Below are 17,634 nucleotides of genomic sequence, written 5' to 3'. Positions count from 1 at the left end.
TACTGCAATTTATATCGCCGCTAAACTGCAACCTTACTTTGTGTAGTTGTCTAACGCTTTGCTATCGCTATCAATGCTTCGCCTTTCAGGCAGAACTGAAAGTTTTTATTGCGATAGCAATTATATGGACACTCCAAAGCAGATTTCTGCCGTCGACGTCGCCGTCGCCGTGAGGTTCCGTATGACGTCAATGGAGATGAAATCGTCGCCGCGCGCCGAACGCTGTATGTGCGAGTGAAAGGGCGCGAGGGACGCGCGCTTTCACGGGGAGTGAACGCACGGCGGAGAACAAACGCGCGTTCTGCGCCGTGCTCCCTTAAGGGCATGCAGAAGTAGGCGTCTCTTTCCTCCTTTACAATCACCATATATGTAGAGCAAACGCGCCTTCTTCGGACGCGCGAAAGGCCTTGGGGGGGGGGGGGGGGGGGGGGGCAGGGAAAGGAGGCGACGTTTAGCTGCAGCACTAAGTGCCTATTTATATCACAGGCTCCGGCAACAGTCACCAACGCCGCACGCATTTTGTGCGAACGCGGGCAAAACGCTGACGGCGTCGACAACAGTTCTGCGTGTTGCCGGTGCTGCTGCATGTCGAAGTTTATACTACTATCATTACTCCGTATAGCTCTCTACAAATTTGCTATCGCAATTGATGCTTCGCCTTTCAGGTGAAACTGCGACAACTTTTTTTTTCCCCCATATTCAGTGTCTCTACTTTGCTGATGGATGATGCTATGAGCTTTTAGCGTAGGTTTAAGCACCAATATAAAAATATTTAATATTGTAATCATGCAAACAAATTACTACATCACTGCCGACCACATTATCGCCCATGGCGCTCACCAGAAGCTGCAGCAAGAACATGATAAATAGGATTTTTTTTTTTTTTTTTTTTGCGCCACCGGTGATCGCTGAGGGGGCCGAAGGTAGTTATGATGCATCAAAAAGCTTCTCGCTTTAATGTGACACAAAAATGCGTCATCTCAGCGTGATCAGTGCCCACCGGTAGCGCAAGAAAGTTCCGGCCGCCATGTTGTTCGAGATCACGTTTCAATTGCCAAGCACTGTATCTTTGGTCTGCTCCGTAGCATAGATACCGTGGCCGCCACGGGTTGCCACGACGAGTCCACTGGCTGAGCGTACTGCGGCTCGCTGAGGACAACTGCGTTTGGTGCATTGTAGACGCAAAAATCGGAAATAGTGGTGTCTACATGAACATCCAAAATCAAATTTGAACCGCGCACCACGGTGACATTCAGTAGGTGGAGCATTGTGGGCACACCCCGCTCCGCCTTAGCCTTTGTAGTGCAAGTCTGAAAAGTTCGCGGAAGCACCGCGAACGAAATGTTTGATTGCCAATAACTCTGCTTCTGCTGAACGCATTGAAGTACTTTTTGTGGCAAAGTATTTCTGAAATAGTCTAATTTAATTTGAAATGCATTTCTCAACTTCAATACAAAGAGATTCAGGGCCCCTTTAATTGTTGTAGCCAATAATGCGGCAGGGAACATTGTAGTAAGCAGTTTATTTTATCATAGAACACAAAAAAGTTTTTTTGTTTTTTTTTTACGGCTGAGGCCTATGCACTTTTATCGGCTGTGAAGAGCTTTTATCGGCTGTGAAGACACGAAAACCCGGTACTTATTGAACTGTATTCTGCTCTGTGCAAGGCATACCTGTCTAACCAGCATATTATTATATGCTGGGTGCCTGGCCATAGAGGCATCGAGGGCAATGTTCTAGCTGATGAAATGGCCACATCAACTACATCGCGAGCGCTTAACCCTACCGCTTCAATCCCTGCCAGAGATCTCAAGCCCTACTTGAGAAAGAAACTTCGAAGCCACTGGCAGCGCTTGTGGGATGCCGAATAGAACAATAAGCTCCACTTAGTTAAGCCACAGATAGGTCCCTGGCATCCCATTACGAAAGTACGAAGAACTAATGTCCTATTCCCTCGTCTGAGAATAGGACATACATACGGCACCCACAATTTTCTCTTAACGGGAAATGACCCGCCAACCTGTGGTAGATGTGGAGAGAGGCTTACCGTGCTCCACGTCCTCGTGGAGTGCAGGGAAGCTGAAAGAGAGAGAAAAAGGCACTTTCCTCTAGCGTACCGGTACCGTCTCCCTCTCCATCCCGCTATGTTTCTTGGCGACGAACCTCTCTTTGACAATAAGGCTGTCCTGGATTTTCTGAGCGATGTAGTATTGCATGTTATTTGCCCAATAGTTTCGTAGCGCATCCCCTCTCCAGAGGATGTCGCCGCGATAGTAATTTTGCATAGCACGCGCCTCCAGGCCCTTGCGTTTCAATGGGTCTGTCAAGGCAGCAGTGCTTTTTGAAAAGCTTTATCTGTGATATATTTTCGTTTATCTTCATTATCTTGCAATTTGTTCTTTCGTGTTCATAGGGCACCTCATTAGCCATTGCCATAATTTTATTACATATATATTTTATGCATTTTACAGCGATTGTTTTTAGGCCCTTTTACAGCCACGATACGTCTACCTTTCGCAATTCATTGCTCCATTGTCAACTCATGAACACTGGCCTGGCGCTCTTTGGCCATACCTGGCCCTTGCGCCATTAAGCACCGTACATCATCATCAACACAAAAAAGTTCACAGTGCAGCAGCTGCTCATTGTTACTCCCGAGTACAGTCAGCGTCCAATTTTTCAGGTTCCCTAGGGGCCGCGAAAACGTCCGAAAAATCGGGAAGTCCGAAAAAACTAATGCATGCCTTTTACTGCCCCCAAGGGCTCAAATTGCCGCAGGCACGTTTGAAATAGCTACGAAGGCCTGCCAGTACACCTATTAGGTGTATCGTAGCTCGTACTGTGCTAGGAGGCGGCAATTGCATGCGTGCATATTAAGGAATACATACCGTGTCCCGTGACAATTGCCCCTTCGCACTCTTGATATGCTTCACCGCAATACTTTGCGTATGCTTCACTGCGTAACATTGCTGTATTGAAGTCAGGCCTGCGGTCATGGCAAGAAAGTTCAGAAAATCGGATGGTTAAGGCTTTTTGCGTCCCAAATTTCAGACGTTTTTATACATTGACTCTATGGGGTACGTGGCGGTGCCACAAAGGCGTCCAGAAAATCGGTCGTTGACTGTATTGTTAAAACCAGTAATGCTATAAGTGGGTTTGACTATACTTCTTTCTAACTAAAATCTTTGAGTGTATGTCCCCTTAGCTTTTTTCGTGCAACCCTGTTATGACGATTATAGTTTATAACAATGGGATTTTCTTGGCACTTGAATATTGTTATAAAGTAGGTTCGACTGTACCTACTTTTACTGATGCTTTAGAATAAAAACCTTTGTCACACTTAATGTATACTTGGAGCTGTCTTGCCATAAGACATTTTATTGTGTTCACTTAATTGCTGGATCAAATGCTTTTGTTTTCCCCCAAAACATCTTCAGCTGTTCTCATGTCTTCTGCCATCTTCTTTGTGCAAGTCAAGTTTCTGAGGAAATTCCTTTGTCTTTCCTAGGGGGGCCACTTTGACCTGGCAGACCGCATGTTTCACAGCGTGAAAGATGCCTGGCTTTCTGCCTCAAAGCACAACATGGCTGATGTCAAGGAACTCATTCCTGAGTTCTTCTATTTGCCTGAGTTCCTTTTGAACAGCAATCGGTTTGACCTGGGTACGTTAAAGTCTTTGACTTTCTTGCCCAGAGAGCATTCTGCGTTATACATCCTTGTATGCTTGCCTTTTGTGACATTTAGCTTATGCTGTGGTTGTTTTGGGTCGTTAAATAGGCTGCAAGCAGAACGGCGTTCAACTCGACAACATAGTGCTTCCACCTTGGGCAAAGGGAGACCCACGGGAATTCATACGAGTGCACCGAATGGTATGAGCAATGCAGATTTTGAATGCATATTGAATGCACCTGGGGTGCAATTGGAGATCTTTGTTCGAAACGTGTTCTCTTCAGTTGCTACAACGTCACGAATTGGCAGTATGTAAAATTTATGAGAACGGGTGGGAGAGAGCAGCCAATCTGCAAGCGGTGAATCATTCCGTAGCCACAGCCGCCGTTTGGATTCAATTCAATCCACGAGATGTACCATGCGAGGCCGGTCTCGTAGAGAGTGTATGACCACTCGAACTTCACATCTCTCGTCGCGTTCTGCTCCTGCAGACGACGTGCTCATAACCAAAATGACTGACAGGAGCATGTTGTCATTTTGACGTCACCAAAAACAACGTACCCCTCGGACGTTTGTCGTCCGGGGGAGTTCACCGCTTGCCGATTGGCTGCCCTTTCCCTCCCGTTGTCACAAATTTTGCATACTGCCACTCTGTGACGTTGCAGCAACTGAACAGAACGCAGAACGAACAAAGGTCTCCGATCGCGCCCCTGTTCTTGTGGTGAAAACTACTTGTTTAAAGGGCAAAAAGGATAAAACAAGAACTACATGTGTGAAAGTTGAGAAATTAGCTTTCTATTTCATTCCAACTCATTCTGAGAACCCTTACAATTCTAGAATATTTCTACATGTTTAAGAAGTCAACTGTGCACACATAGCATATTTAAATTAATTTGAATTTGACACAACATGGACATGTTTGTTGACTTTATATATATGACATATAGTATTACACTTTTAAAGGTGTCCCACTTCTGCAAATGCTGGTTTAATTGTTTTTCTAATTAGTATAGTGGACTTGAGTTCTGAACGCTGTCACATGCAATAAGGATCTCTACCATGTAGCTGTGGTCCAACCTTTGTATTCTGCTATTTTGTAATTTAACAATTATTCATTGTTCACTTTGATATTTCAAAGCCAGTTCCTTCTTTTCTTCATATATTCATATTCAATTCGATTAGGCAGTTTTGCCTTTTTTAACAGACCTGCTTTGGTTGTGGGCTTGGTACAATAGACGAGCGCTCATCGTAAGGCGCCAGCAGCTCCCTGGCGATTCACAGCGCTGCCACTGGCAGCAGTAAAAGCAGTGGCATGTGATGCAGACGACAGGGTGAAGGCACAAAGGGCACACAAAGTGCTTCCAGTGATTTTGCACTGCGGTTTCCGAGGTCTGATGAACTGGATAACACATTTTTGTGCATCTGCTCTTGGGAAAGGCCGCTGCTTGCACGAGGCAGGTCATATCCATGGCAGCAGATAGTATAAAGGAGGAAACAAGTGCACATTGCGCTACCAATGCACCCCACAATCAAAGCTCACCGTGGCAAGCAAGGACGTGGAGCTAGACGTAACAGCTTCTCTATTGCTGCTTCTCTAGCAGTTTTTTTAGTTTGCTGTGCACATTAAAATTGTTGTGTATTTCATGCATGTTCATGGCGAAAGAGCAGGAAAATCACAAACAAAGGGAGACATGTTTTTTGCACTGATCGCGCATGTGTATGCATTCCCGTTCCCTTTCTTTTTTTCCGATGCTTAGTCCATCTTAATTTCTTAGCAAGTAGTCCATTCTTCAGTCTATTTCGCCCTCCTTGACACAAGGCCACCGTGTCAACAGCGAGGGTAGTTACACTGCTGTGTTGGCGTTCGCCGTCGATGCAGAGCACACAGAGTCGTGTACCAACTGCAGCAAAAGCGCTAGGAAAGAAAATATACCCCAAAGGAAAAAGACTGAGCTGCTAAGAGAACAGCAAAAAGAAGTCTACAAACCCATGTGTTTACCTTTGGTGCCAAGCTCCAGAGCCATCACACCTGCGGTGGTGAAGACACATGATTTACTTTGAACTTGACGCTCTTGTGAACGAATGGCTTGTTTATTGGAGCTTTTGTTATTTTCTTCATGATGATGTACCCAGACGACAATTGCAGATACTACACGATTGATGATTTTAATCCTGATTTTTCTTGTGGCAAGTGTTTTTCTGCAATGCATGCAAGCTGTACAAGTATTCGACCAAAAGAAGATGACATTGCTGCTTTTTTGCATTCTTTGTCCGTTCAGTTTGACATTTTAATGTTCACTGAAACATGGCTATCGGATGATGACACTAGACCCCACTTTCCGGGCTACCGATCTGAACATCTCTGTCGTAAGCAAAAGAAGGGCGGAGGGTTGGCTGTGTACTTTAGGGATACTTTTTCTTATGAGCTGTTCGATGATTTCTCAACTATGAACGCTGATTTTGAATGTTTATGCTTACGTATTGGAAAAATAGTGGTGGTAAATTTTTACCGGCCACCGATGAGACACAAAGCTCGCTTCTTAGAATTCATGGACTTGGTGTTGGCATCCCCTGTCTTTTCTAACACATCCTGCGTAATAATGGGAGACATCAATATTGACTTACCTTCCAATGATCCTTACGTAGAAAACTTTGAGACAGTCTTATCAACAAATGGCTTCGCAAACTATATACGGCAGCCAACTAGACTTACATAGCAAACTGTGACAATTTTTGATGTTTGCATAACAAATGCTAATGCACAGGAACTTAATAGTGGAATATTTTCATATGATCTTAGCGATCATTTGCCAGTGTTTCTGCTTCTTTCAATTTGAAAGCGCCAAGTCAAACAAAACAATGAAGGAGAAGGCTGGCGAGCCATAAACCCTGAAACCCAAAAATAATTTTTTCGTCTAGTTGAGCTGATTGACTGGAGTGAAATACATAATGAAGATAATACAAACATAGCTTATGAAAAATTCTATTCTTTACTACGTGATTCATATAATGCTGCATTTCCAGTATTAAAGCTGTCCTCTCGTACTAGAAAGAAACTAAGGAAACCATGGATTAATGCTCAGCTCAATGTATCAAAATAAAAAACCGGCTATACCATAACTTTATGCATTCACGAGATTCAGCTACATTGTCAGAATTCAAGAAGTACCGTAATGCTTTAACGACCACTTAAGGAAAGCAGAACGGCACTACTACCAGAATCTTTTTGAGAGCATATATAATAATCCACGTCAAATATGGGAAGCTGTAAACTCGCTAACTTCAAGAAAGAAAGCCAGCGATAAAATTACGCAACTCGTAGTTAATGGTGAAACTCTCAGTGGTGAAGGGCTAGCTAATGCAGTAACACACATTTTGTTGATGCAGGTTCCTATAACACCAATGTAAACATGTGCGATGGCACGATGCCAATGGATGCAACACTGAGTCAATCTCTTTTCCTGCGACCTACTGACCCAAATGAAATCTCAAATACAGTGCAGACCGCTTATAATGTAAGTCACCGGAGTCGCGAATATCCGCACTAAAAGCGGTACCGCACTATAACCAAAGCAACAATTTTTAAGGCCCGCACATATGCAAAACATGTGCACCGAGCCGCCACGCATATGCGACAGTCGAGGAATGCGGCTAGAACGTTTGCATTCAATTTACAGTTGAATCTCGTTAATTCGAACCAAATGACGTGGCGGCGCCTCCGACCGACATTGCTCCGGCACCGCCATAGAGTAAAAGCTTAGGAGAGACCCCTCAATGTCGCGCGCGAACTAAACAAAAAAAATGCAGCGGAAATTTCACCCTCTCTCAAATGGCAAAGTCGCCGATTCTGCGTTGCGCGGAACATGCATGTACGTGCCGACGTCTCAGCCACGCTACCGTAGCCACGTGTAGAAAATGGCAGTGAACCCTTCTTTCTCCTTTATGCTTCCTTGCACGCTGCGGCTACAGCACAGAGGGAAGCAGCGGCGCTGTCCCAGGCCGGCCAACGAAACTGCCCACGCCGGCAAAGGCCCGCTTCCCGATAACGGCAGAAAACGAAACTTCGGCGAGCTGGCGCCGGAATGGCTGGAGCAGCGGCGCGTGCACGGCGGCAGGTGGCACGGTGACAGTCGAAAGTGAGGGAGGGCGAGGGGAGCCACCGAAGCGGCGGAGTTGCCCAGGCGAAATCCGCTTCCCTGCCGCCCTCCTCCCTCACATTCCACGGTCTCCGCGTGCGCCCTTCGCCGTGATGTGCCAGCGCCGCCCGTTCCCTGAAGTTTCGTTTACTGCCGTTATCGTGAAGCGAGCGTTGGCAGTTTCGTGGCGCTCGCTCGCTATGCACGCCGTGATATTTCACGACTCGCACTCAAGATTCTGGTTTCAGCCTCACTGGCTGTTCGTTTGCACCACGTGCCCTTCTCCTCCACTTCGTCTCTCTTTCTTCCTCGAGCACTCCTTGGGGCGCCCGTTTGAGGGAAGCGTTCGCCGTCTCCGCTGACTTCCGTACTCCCAGGCAGCCGCACTGTAACCGGTATTTCGTTTCCCGCAACTGCACTATAAGCGATACGTGTATACATGGAGTGCTATGGGAAAATAACAGGAGTCTGAAAAGATCGCACTATATCCGGTCCTGCACTATAAGCGGTTACGTTATAAATGGTCTATACTGTATAATCAACAAGCTTAAAAATAATGTAACTCGTGGTGTTGACGAACTTTGCTCAAATGAAATAAAGTTGATATCGCCATTGATATGCGAAGTTCTTAGCCATATAATTAACCTCACTTTGACTACTGGTGTATTTCCTAAACAATTGAAAATCGCTTAAGTTACTGCAGTATACAAAGGTGGTGACGTAAACGCCCTATCTAACTACAGACCTATAATAGTACTTCCTGCAATATCTAAAATATTTCAAAGCATTATTTATGACAGATTAGTTTCATTTTTGGAAGACGTCGAGTAAAAACTCAGTGCCAGTATGGCTTTCTGAAGCACCGGTCGACTGAACAGGCTCTTGTGTACATAAAAGACAGAATAATTGAAAACATGGAAAGTAGAAAATATACACTGGGTTTGTTTTTAGACATCCAGAAGGCATTTGATTCTATACAGTTCGATTTATTACTCAACAAATTATCAAGATACGGAGTACGGAGTATTGCATTAGACCTTCTTAATAGTTATTTGTATGATCGATATCAGTTTATCAAAACTAATGACGCTGTGTCGATGCTTGCAAAGCTAAAACAGGGAGTGCCGCAGGGATCTATATTAGGTCCATTATTATTTCTTATTTATATAAATGATATTGTTGAAATAGATAGTTCCGCTCAAGTTATAATGTATGCGGATGGTACTAATATCTTCTTCTCTTCACATAATCTACTGGCACTAGAACGTTCTGTAAATAACTACCTTACATACCTATCAAACTGGTTAAGAAGAAATAGGTTACGGTTAAATGCCTCAAAAACAACATATGTCAAATTTCGTCCTGTAAATAAACCTTTACATAACAAACTTAGTGTGAAATTTGAGGACACTTTAATAAACCAATTCAAGAGCAAAAGTTTCTCGGGGTTCAGTTTAAGGAAGACCTGAGCTGGTCGGTTCACATAAAGAGCTTAAGTATGGAACTATCCCGTATAGTTGGATGTCTATACAAGATATCTCAGCTCATGCCTCTGTGGCTAAAAAAGAATATTTATTTTTCCCTCTTTTACTCCAAGTTAACTTGTGGTTTATTGGTGTGGGGGACCACTACGCAACACAATTACAATAAACTCATTACTTTACAAAAAAAAAGTGTTGCGCTGCTTTGAGTCTTTTCATGGAAACGTGCACGATTTAAGAACAGCTCCTCTGTTCAAGAAACATAGCATCCTATGGGCGGACCACTTATATTATTTAAAAGTTTTGCAAGAAATACACCAGAAGAAGCTTTACAAAAGTTGTGGCTCTGAAAACGCTCAATATCTTTTAGACACCAAAAACATCGAACACCAAAAATTAGAACAAACTATGGAAAGCAAACAATGACCTATCAAATACCTGCCATCATAAACAAATTTGAAGGAATGCTAAACTTTGAATGTACATCACGTGTATTTAAACGCCATGTTATGGAGACATTGTTGTCCTCTGGTATAAAGTACAATCAGAACTAAGCATTTTGTTTGTAACACAGAAAGTGATCTGTAAATCTTGTCTTTTGTCCCTTTTATTGTGTATATTGAATCAATGTTATCTATTATGTGAGAGGTTTTCACGATGCACAAGTGAAATGCATCTTTTTTTTTTTTAATTGTATGTAAATTTCGATAGTGTCATGCAATGTATGATCTGTTGTGTGTACCACTGAACAAGCGACACGTTTTCGTTGTTATAGGACGGTGCAAAATGTCGCGTTATATAACTTCTCTTGGTCAACCCAATTTTTTTGTCAATGTTTGGTTCAGCACATTGTTTTTCGATGTTTTGTAACTGCATCACTTCAAACTGTTTGGGCAGAGGCCTCGTCAGGCACAAACTGCCTTTAGCTTCTGTCCCTGCATCAGGCTTTATGTGCTGTCTGCTGCGAAAATTGAAATAAATAAATAAAAGAGCAACCTCACAAATGTATGTACCATTGCATGCTGACTGCACATATCCAGCCTTTCCATCGTTCGAGCTGGTGAGGCTGCAGTGGCGACCAATGTTACAAAACGTCCTCCCCAGCTTTAGCCACATTTGAAGTTTGAGTAACTGTTCGTGCACACAAGAATGCCACATGTTCATTCGTATTTGGTTCCTCTGGGCATTTTAGCAACACAAAACAAGAAACGAGGGAACATAATCAACGTAGTTGACGGCTGCGCCCGGCCCGGCCATTACATGCCATTACATTTGCGCCACCACCGCATGAGGCGCCACTGGTCCAAACTCATCCATGCCCAGTCCCTATACCCCAATTCCCTATTGCACACAAGCAACACAAAGCTGAATTTAATGTTTTTGCTGGTAACAAAGAAAAATGAGGAGCATAGTGTTTGTTTGCTATACATATATTGGTTTTACTGAAGCATGATCTGAAAATTTCAAAAAAGTTACCAGGTTCATAGATTTTGCAGGTGAATTTACATGCAATTTTGATTATGTGTACACCTATATAGGTTTCGTGTGTAGACTCTGCCATATCGCCTAACACTGGGCTGTTAATAGATTAATCAAATGATTTGCTGTTCGTGCCAGGTGGTGGTGCCAGTTTGATAGACCTATGCAATGCCACGCACACGCCTGTACAACCAAGTTGCCATTTCCAGAGTTGTCACTGTGTATTGATGTTATCGCACTACTGCTTGCATACTTTTCCGTTTTTGTTGCAGGTCATCTATACATAGATGCATTTTTGTGGCTTTTGCAGGCCCTGGAGAGTGATTTTGTGAGTGCCCACTTGCACGAGTGGATTGACCTCATCTTTGGCTACAAGCAGCAGGGCCAGCCAGCCGTGGAGGCTGTCAATGTCTTCCACCACCTGTTCTATGAGGGCAATGTTGACATTTACAGCATTGATGACCCACTTAAGAAGAATGCCACCATTGGTTTCATTAACAACTTTGGCCAGATTCCTAAGCAGGTGACAAAATTATGTACCATCTTTCTTAATGTGTTCAGTAGCAGGAAGTGAGTTTTTGTTGCGTGAAAGGGTGAAAAAGAGCAATGGTAGTTGGTATGTGAACTTGCCCAGTATCAAGTTATGTGTATTGGTAGTTATTCAACATCACTGGTGATGAAAGGGTGACACTTTATGTAATAAGCTTCAAGTGCTGAAAACAAAAGCATTGGCTGATGTAGGATGAAATATAAATAACTTCTGCACATTATATGCAAACTACCAATGCACATAAGTGTGCACGAAGATTCATGGAAGAGGCAGCCCAATACCTACAGAATGCCACTTTCCCGTGAGTACTGGGAAAACAACTTTGTCTTTTATGTTACGCAGAAAACATGTACGCAGTAACCATTATGAACAATGCAGCAAATTATTTGTGGCTCTCGTGGCACTATCATACCAGCTGGCATGAGATATCATTCAATAAATAAAATATTAAAAGTTTGTTCATCTGCATAATTATCAGGACAGGCATGCATATCTGGTGGTGTTACCACAGTGCATTGTGCTCGATTGCACGTGTAACAGATTTGTCAGGTCGTGATGATACTCGGGGGCATTCTTTTCACTAATTTGGGCTCATCGTGTGCACACGGACACTTGTCTTTGATAACGTAATTTTGAGGTGAAATGTGAGCAGCCTTGTCCAATGCACAATGACTTTCTTGGTTTAAAGTTAACTACTTCCAAGTATGAATAAGAATCCTGGAAAGTTTGTCTTTGCACCTTTCAGAAGATTGTTCCTTAAGAAATGGGCAACAAACAGGAAGATACCATTTTGCCATCCCACCAACTCTGAATGGTCTATGAAGGAAAATATAGCTCAGGAAGCTGTGAGAAATTTGTAGACAAATTCCTCTTGTTTCTGGCATATAAAAGGTTTAAATATCTTTTTTTTTTTAATGCTTATGTCTTTCATCGTGGATACTAGACTGAAGTATAAATCAAGCAGAAAGTGCACGGAAGTGTTACATTAGTGCAGCTTCTCTCGAGTTTAATTGTTCAAAGATTTATCACTTTTACCAATTTGGCATTTTGCTAATGCTCAGTGTTATTTTCTTTTGTTCACCATCGTATGCAATAGCTTTTCAAGAAGCCCCATCCGTGCAAAAAGCTGACCAACAGAACCAGTGTGGTGGACCCAGGACCCATAATGCCTGGCTTGAGCTACTGCCATGACAAATTGTTTTTCCATAACCTGGACAACCTCAAGCCATCTCTACATCCACTCAAAGGTCAGCATGCTGCTGCCATGCCACAGTTGACGGAACTGTCTGGTTGTGTAGCCTAATAAGTGTGCTGAGCGAGAATAATCAAAGGTCTTTATTTCTTGTTAGACACAACCACATGAAGCCAACACACAATGAAGGCAAGGAAATAGCGTGGGGAAAATTTACATTCCTTTGTTGCTTTAATAAAATAAAATGGAAATTAAGTGAAAGGAAGTGATGCATGCATTGCATACATCATGCAGCCTTCGCATGATGCATGCGATGCTCTACAACTTGAACCAAGGCGGTGTCTGTCCCTCCCTCCACTTTCTTGGGTATATTTCTGTGCCCCTAATTTTCTTGGCTTCATTGTCTGTTGGCTTCATCTGGTTGCTAATAGTGTGTTATGTCTTCCTTTATGATTGCTTAAGGTGTTTTCCTGATTGAATGGGTGAACTCCCTGGGACTGAGGTGCAGAACTCTGATATTGAATAACTGCTGGATGAGGGCATCCTATGTAGTCATGAAAGTACAGTCATACCTCTGTATAACCAACACAGATATGACAAAGTAAATCTAAAGATTTTCTTGCCAATATCAGCATGTAATGAATACATGCTTATAACTAATGTTGTATCCAACAAAAGTATTTTAGTGTTAGATGAGACTCTGTTATAACGAGGTTCAACTGTAGTGTGTGTAAGGGCAATGTCACACATTCGTGGATATGGTCGTGTGTGCCCAGATCAATGCATTTTAAATTCTTATATGCATTGGGTGTGTTGGTTCAAGGTCACCATATGGTAGGGCGAGGTAGGTCAGCCTTTGGGTGTAGACATGTTAATGCTCATTTACTTTTTGTTGAGCATGAATAATTATTGCCCTGAATTTTACTTCGTCCATGTGTGACCCGAGGCCTCTAATTAAAAACCTTGATGCACTTCACCTCATTATAGCTTTATTGTTATGGTGGTTATCCCTGCACATGCTATACTTGCTATTTACCCAATTCTAATGTGCACCTAATTTTCAAGAGCTTGAAGTAAGAAAATAAAAGTGCACCTGAATGTAACATGCCCTCAATTAATTTTTTTTTTTTTTAATGCAGCATGCCCCCCACGTTTGTGATCAGAAGAAACGAGATGTGTAAAACTTACCTTTACAGAAGGGAATCTTTTTTAAATGAGCTTTCATAATCAAAGCGGCATGTTGTCGCCATTTGTGCTTCCTTGGTCACGATACCAAGCACATAGGGGCGGTATTCTCAAGCAATCACTTTTAAAGGTGCTACTATGACCTTTGCGAGATTTTATGGACTCTGCTTTGGACTTGCCGAAGTATACGGCCGACAGCATTCCAGGCATTGTGCGCAAATAGTGAGCTTGGCGTTACGCCAGAAATGCTGGCTGCAAAAGTGATTGACCAAGAATACTGCTTCAGGTCATAGTTGAGCACAAAATGAACCCAGAGCAACCTTCATGGAAACATGCTCTGTGATGGTGATGACGCTGCGTCTGATGGCTCTGACGGTAGGCTGTTGGCAGTGTTTCGAACGTGGTTTCAGTTTCGTATCCGATTGTAACATGCAGGCAATTTTCAGTCCCATTTACTTGGAAAAAAGGTACAGTAAAACCTCGATAATTCGAAGGTCGCCGGACCGCGAAAATTCTTCGAATTAAGCGGATTTTCGAATTAACCGAAATGAATAAAAAAAAAGAAAACAAGCAACAACTTGCCGCAAAAAGCACCTTTATTTTCCATGTCCGAGCGAAATTGCTCAATGTAATCACCGATGCGGGATTACTTGGCGCGCTGGTTCGCCGCCCCTAGTGCCATGCTCTCCAGCTGGCTCAAAAAACGTAGCATACAAATATCACCCGCACTGCACTCAACAAAGTTGGGGACGATGTTCACGGAATCGATAACTGCTGCGAAAGCGGGCGTGGTGGTGCTTGACTCCGAAAATTTGGACTTGCTGGATATTCCGGACTTCAAAAATGCTCCGTCAGGGTTCCCATTGAGTTCATGCATTTTCGCACCCAATTTTTCGGGCGAATTGAGACCCCAAAGTTCGATTTTGCGGACTAAATCGCTCTTTCCGAGCCGCGCTACCCAATCTTAGAGGCCGCCATGTTGGATTTTGCACTGGCTTAGATTCCAGTGGCTCGCTGTATAGCCTCCAAGATTGGAACGCGCGCTATCAATAGAGAGCTCGCGCAATTCTCCAGTCTCGGAGGCCATGCCCGCTCTTCCTTGGCTGACAAAACGCTCCAGAGTACTGCTCTTTTTCTTTTTTCTTACTATATGCGCTCAGCACTATCGTTGTAACCATTTAATGTGGGATGTTTTTTTATTGCGACAGTATGGACGCTTCAAGCGGATTTTCGCCGTCGGCGTCGCCGCCCTGAGGTTCCATACAAAGTCCAAGGGCGATAAAATCATCACCGCGCGCCCGCCGTATGTGCGAGTGACAGCGCGCGGGGGTCGCGCGCTTTCACGGAGAGCGAACGTACGGCGGAGCATAAACGCGACTTCCTCCCTCGTGCGAAAGGCCGTGGGGGTATGGGAGGGATGGTGGGGGCGACGTTTACTCTTCTAACAACTGCGTACTTAGCGCCGGAGCGGTTTCTCGCGCGCACTGTATCTTGAAAGCGATCTCCAGACGGCTCTGACCTTTCGCATGAGCTGTGCTCTCGCCGCTCAGTTTCCGTTGAAGCGATAGACCGCACGAACCTTCGCTCGCTGCGGCGGCCGTGCTCGTTCGTGCGCGCTGACACCACGCTTGTTAATTCAGTGAGTCTTTTTTTTTTTTTTTCTCAAGTTTCGGTTGCTATTTTGAACGTGGCGTGGCGTGTACACTGAGCAGGTGTCTCGGAGACCCATGTCTCAGTGATCGGCGCTACTTCCTGTACCTTCGCGAGAGCTAAGCGGCGTGAAGCTCGTTTCTTGAATCTCCATGGCGAACTCCATTGGCGGAGATCGCCAACGCGGTGACGTTCGTGTCGACTGTACACGGAGTCGACGTCATTGCTGCGCAAATCCAAGCAAGTCGATCCCCTCCAAGCGTAGTATGAGGCAGGGCATTATTAGAGATTTTTTTAAGCCGCACTAATAACTTTTTTGTTTTTCGGCCGAACGAGTTTTCCGGACTATTTTTCAGTCCCCACGAGCTCGGAAAATCGGTTGGCGACTGTACGGAGCGCCCTGACCTAACCGCTGCACGTTGCTACTAGCCGGAAACTTCGAATTATCCGAATAGAGCCGTGCGGGCCATTCAAATTATCCGGTATAATTTGCATTGAGAATGACGGGACCGCTCAAATTCTTCGAATTAACCGAAATTTCGAATTAACCGAGTTCGAATTATCGAGGTTTTACTGTACGTGTAAGATCCGGGTAAACACGGTAGTTTTCATTTTGCCTGATGGTACTGCTGAAAAGATTTGCCCTTTGTGTTGTTCTTTTAGCTTGTGCAGGATAAAAAGAAACACCGTTTACTTACAATGGAGAGCTGCCCAATGCTTAGCTCTTCATGTGTTTTCTTTTACCAACGTCGCTTATTGCCACATTATATAATTTTGGCATTTTTCTACTAATAATTTGTCTTTCTCTACTTCATGTGTGTCCTATGCTTGTGTTTGTCCTCGTATGACTAAAGACCACACTATCAATTATAATTATCTCATACTTTTGGTCTGTTAAGGTTAACGTTATTAGACTAGCTTCAGTTGTCAAACTCACCTCCCGTGCGCTTACCGCCGCTGTCGCCACTCCTTTGGCAGCCGCCAGGCGGCGGCGCTGTTCCATCGAGCTCCACCAAAGACGCCTCGCCGCAGCCTTGAGCTCGTGCGGAAAGGCAGCTTGCACATGTTTCAAGCTCACTGGCGTTCTCCCTAGTCCGAATTATGATACCAAGCGAAAGCAGTATCCAACTGCAGCGATAAGATATATCGGGCTAGCTTAGTTAGTTCATACTGAAAGAAGGGTAAACTGCACGATAGGAAGAAATGCATAAGATGAAGCGCAGAAGCTGCATTTCTAAGTCTCGTGTATTTCTTCGTGTCGTCTTAACCTTTTACGCCATTTACTTTTCCCCTACGTCAACTTGGCACATTTTCTCGCTGCTTTTACTTGCTTAATTAACACTTTGGTCTGGGGCAGTTATACGCCAGCTAGCGAGACCAAACTTATCCACAAAAATAGCAGCACAACTTTCTTGCAAACAATTGAATGCTTTATTAAAGAAAACGAAGTTAAAAAAAAAACTGTGGCTCCAATCCACGCTGTGAAGGTGGTTGGACAGCAAAGCTGTAAACGACGGCCACAACCATTACCCATCGTGACATCACTTGAATTCACCCACGTGGCTCTACAAAGAATGAAACCAGAGACAAGTGAAATGTACTTAACCACACCCTTTATTACTTCACAACAACATTATATTCACGCTATTCTTCTGGCGTCTTTACTTGCCATACATGGTTTTCATGGCAGCCTGGAATGAACTGAATGAGTTGCTAGACCATGGTGACGTCACTACGTGATTTCTATGCTGTTGGGTACTTTTCCACTTGGAGTAGCTTACGCAACCGTAATCTTTACCGGGAAACACACGGGGAGAAGGAACATGCTTCGCTGTGCTGCGGCACGCTGTGCTGCGGCACCAAATGCGTATCTTGCAACCGGGCGCAAGGGGAACTGGCGACTCAGTCTCGCACGCGAAAGGAGGAAAGTGGAAAGGCAGCGCGGGTGGGGGGGGGGGGGGGGCAGCTTCTACTCTGCCAACAACTGCGATTGTACTTTGCCCGGCTGCAGTGGTCGCCCGCACCTTATCTTGAAAGCGATCTCCACACGGCTCTGACCTTTGTATGCACTGTGCATTCGCCGCTTAGGTTCCGTTGAAGCGATAGACCGCATGAACCTTCGCTCGGCTGCGCTTGCTGCGAGCATTTTGACAGTGGTTGTCTGTGGTCATCGTGCGTGATCTATTCACGTTCGCTTGTGCGCACTGACACCACGCTTGTTAATTCAGTTAGTGAGCAAATGTGTCCAAGTTGATACAGCTGATAAAGCTACTACCCCTACTCCGAATGGCT

General features: G+C 44.3%; 1 protein-coding gene across 1 annotated transcript in view; it reads left to right on the top strand.

Annotated features, from left to right (window-relative positions):
- The window catches only part of LOC119437087 (WD repeat and FYVE domain-containing protein 3), a 235,089-nt gene that overhangs the window by 179,637 nt on the left and 37,818 nt on the right, over nt 1-17,634 (top strand). Inside the window, exons 57-60 of the mRNA XM_037704162.2 lie at nt 3,509-3,662; nt 3,778-3,869; nt 11,076-11,288; nt 12,412-12,562. Of these exons, the coding sequence (XP_037560090.1) occupies nt 3,509-3,662; nt 3,778-3,869; nt 11,076-11,288; nt 12,412-12,562 (610 nt within the window). The remainder of the gene's footprint in view (nt 1-3,508; nt 3,663-3,777; nt 3,870-11,075; nt 11,289-12,411; nt 12,563-17,634) is intronic.

Source organism: Dermacentor silvarum, chromosome 1 (assembly GCF_013339745.2).
Source record: "Dermacentor silvarum isolate Dsil-2018 chromosome 1, BIME_Dsil_1.4, whole genome shotgun sequence".
Classification (NCBI taxonomy): domain Eukaryota; kingdom Metazoa; phylum Arthropoda; class Arachnida; order Ixodida; family Ixodidae; genus Dermacentor; species Dermacentor silvarum.
This window is presented reverse-complemented; position numbering and strand designations above follow the sequence as displayed.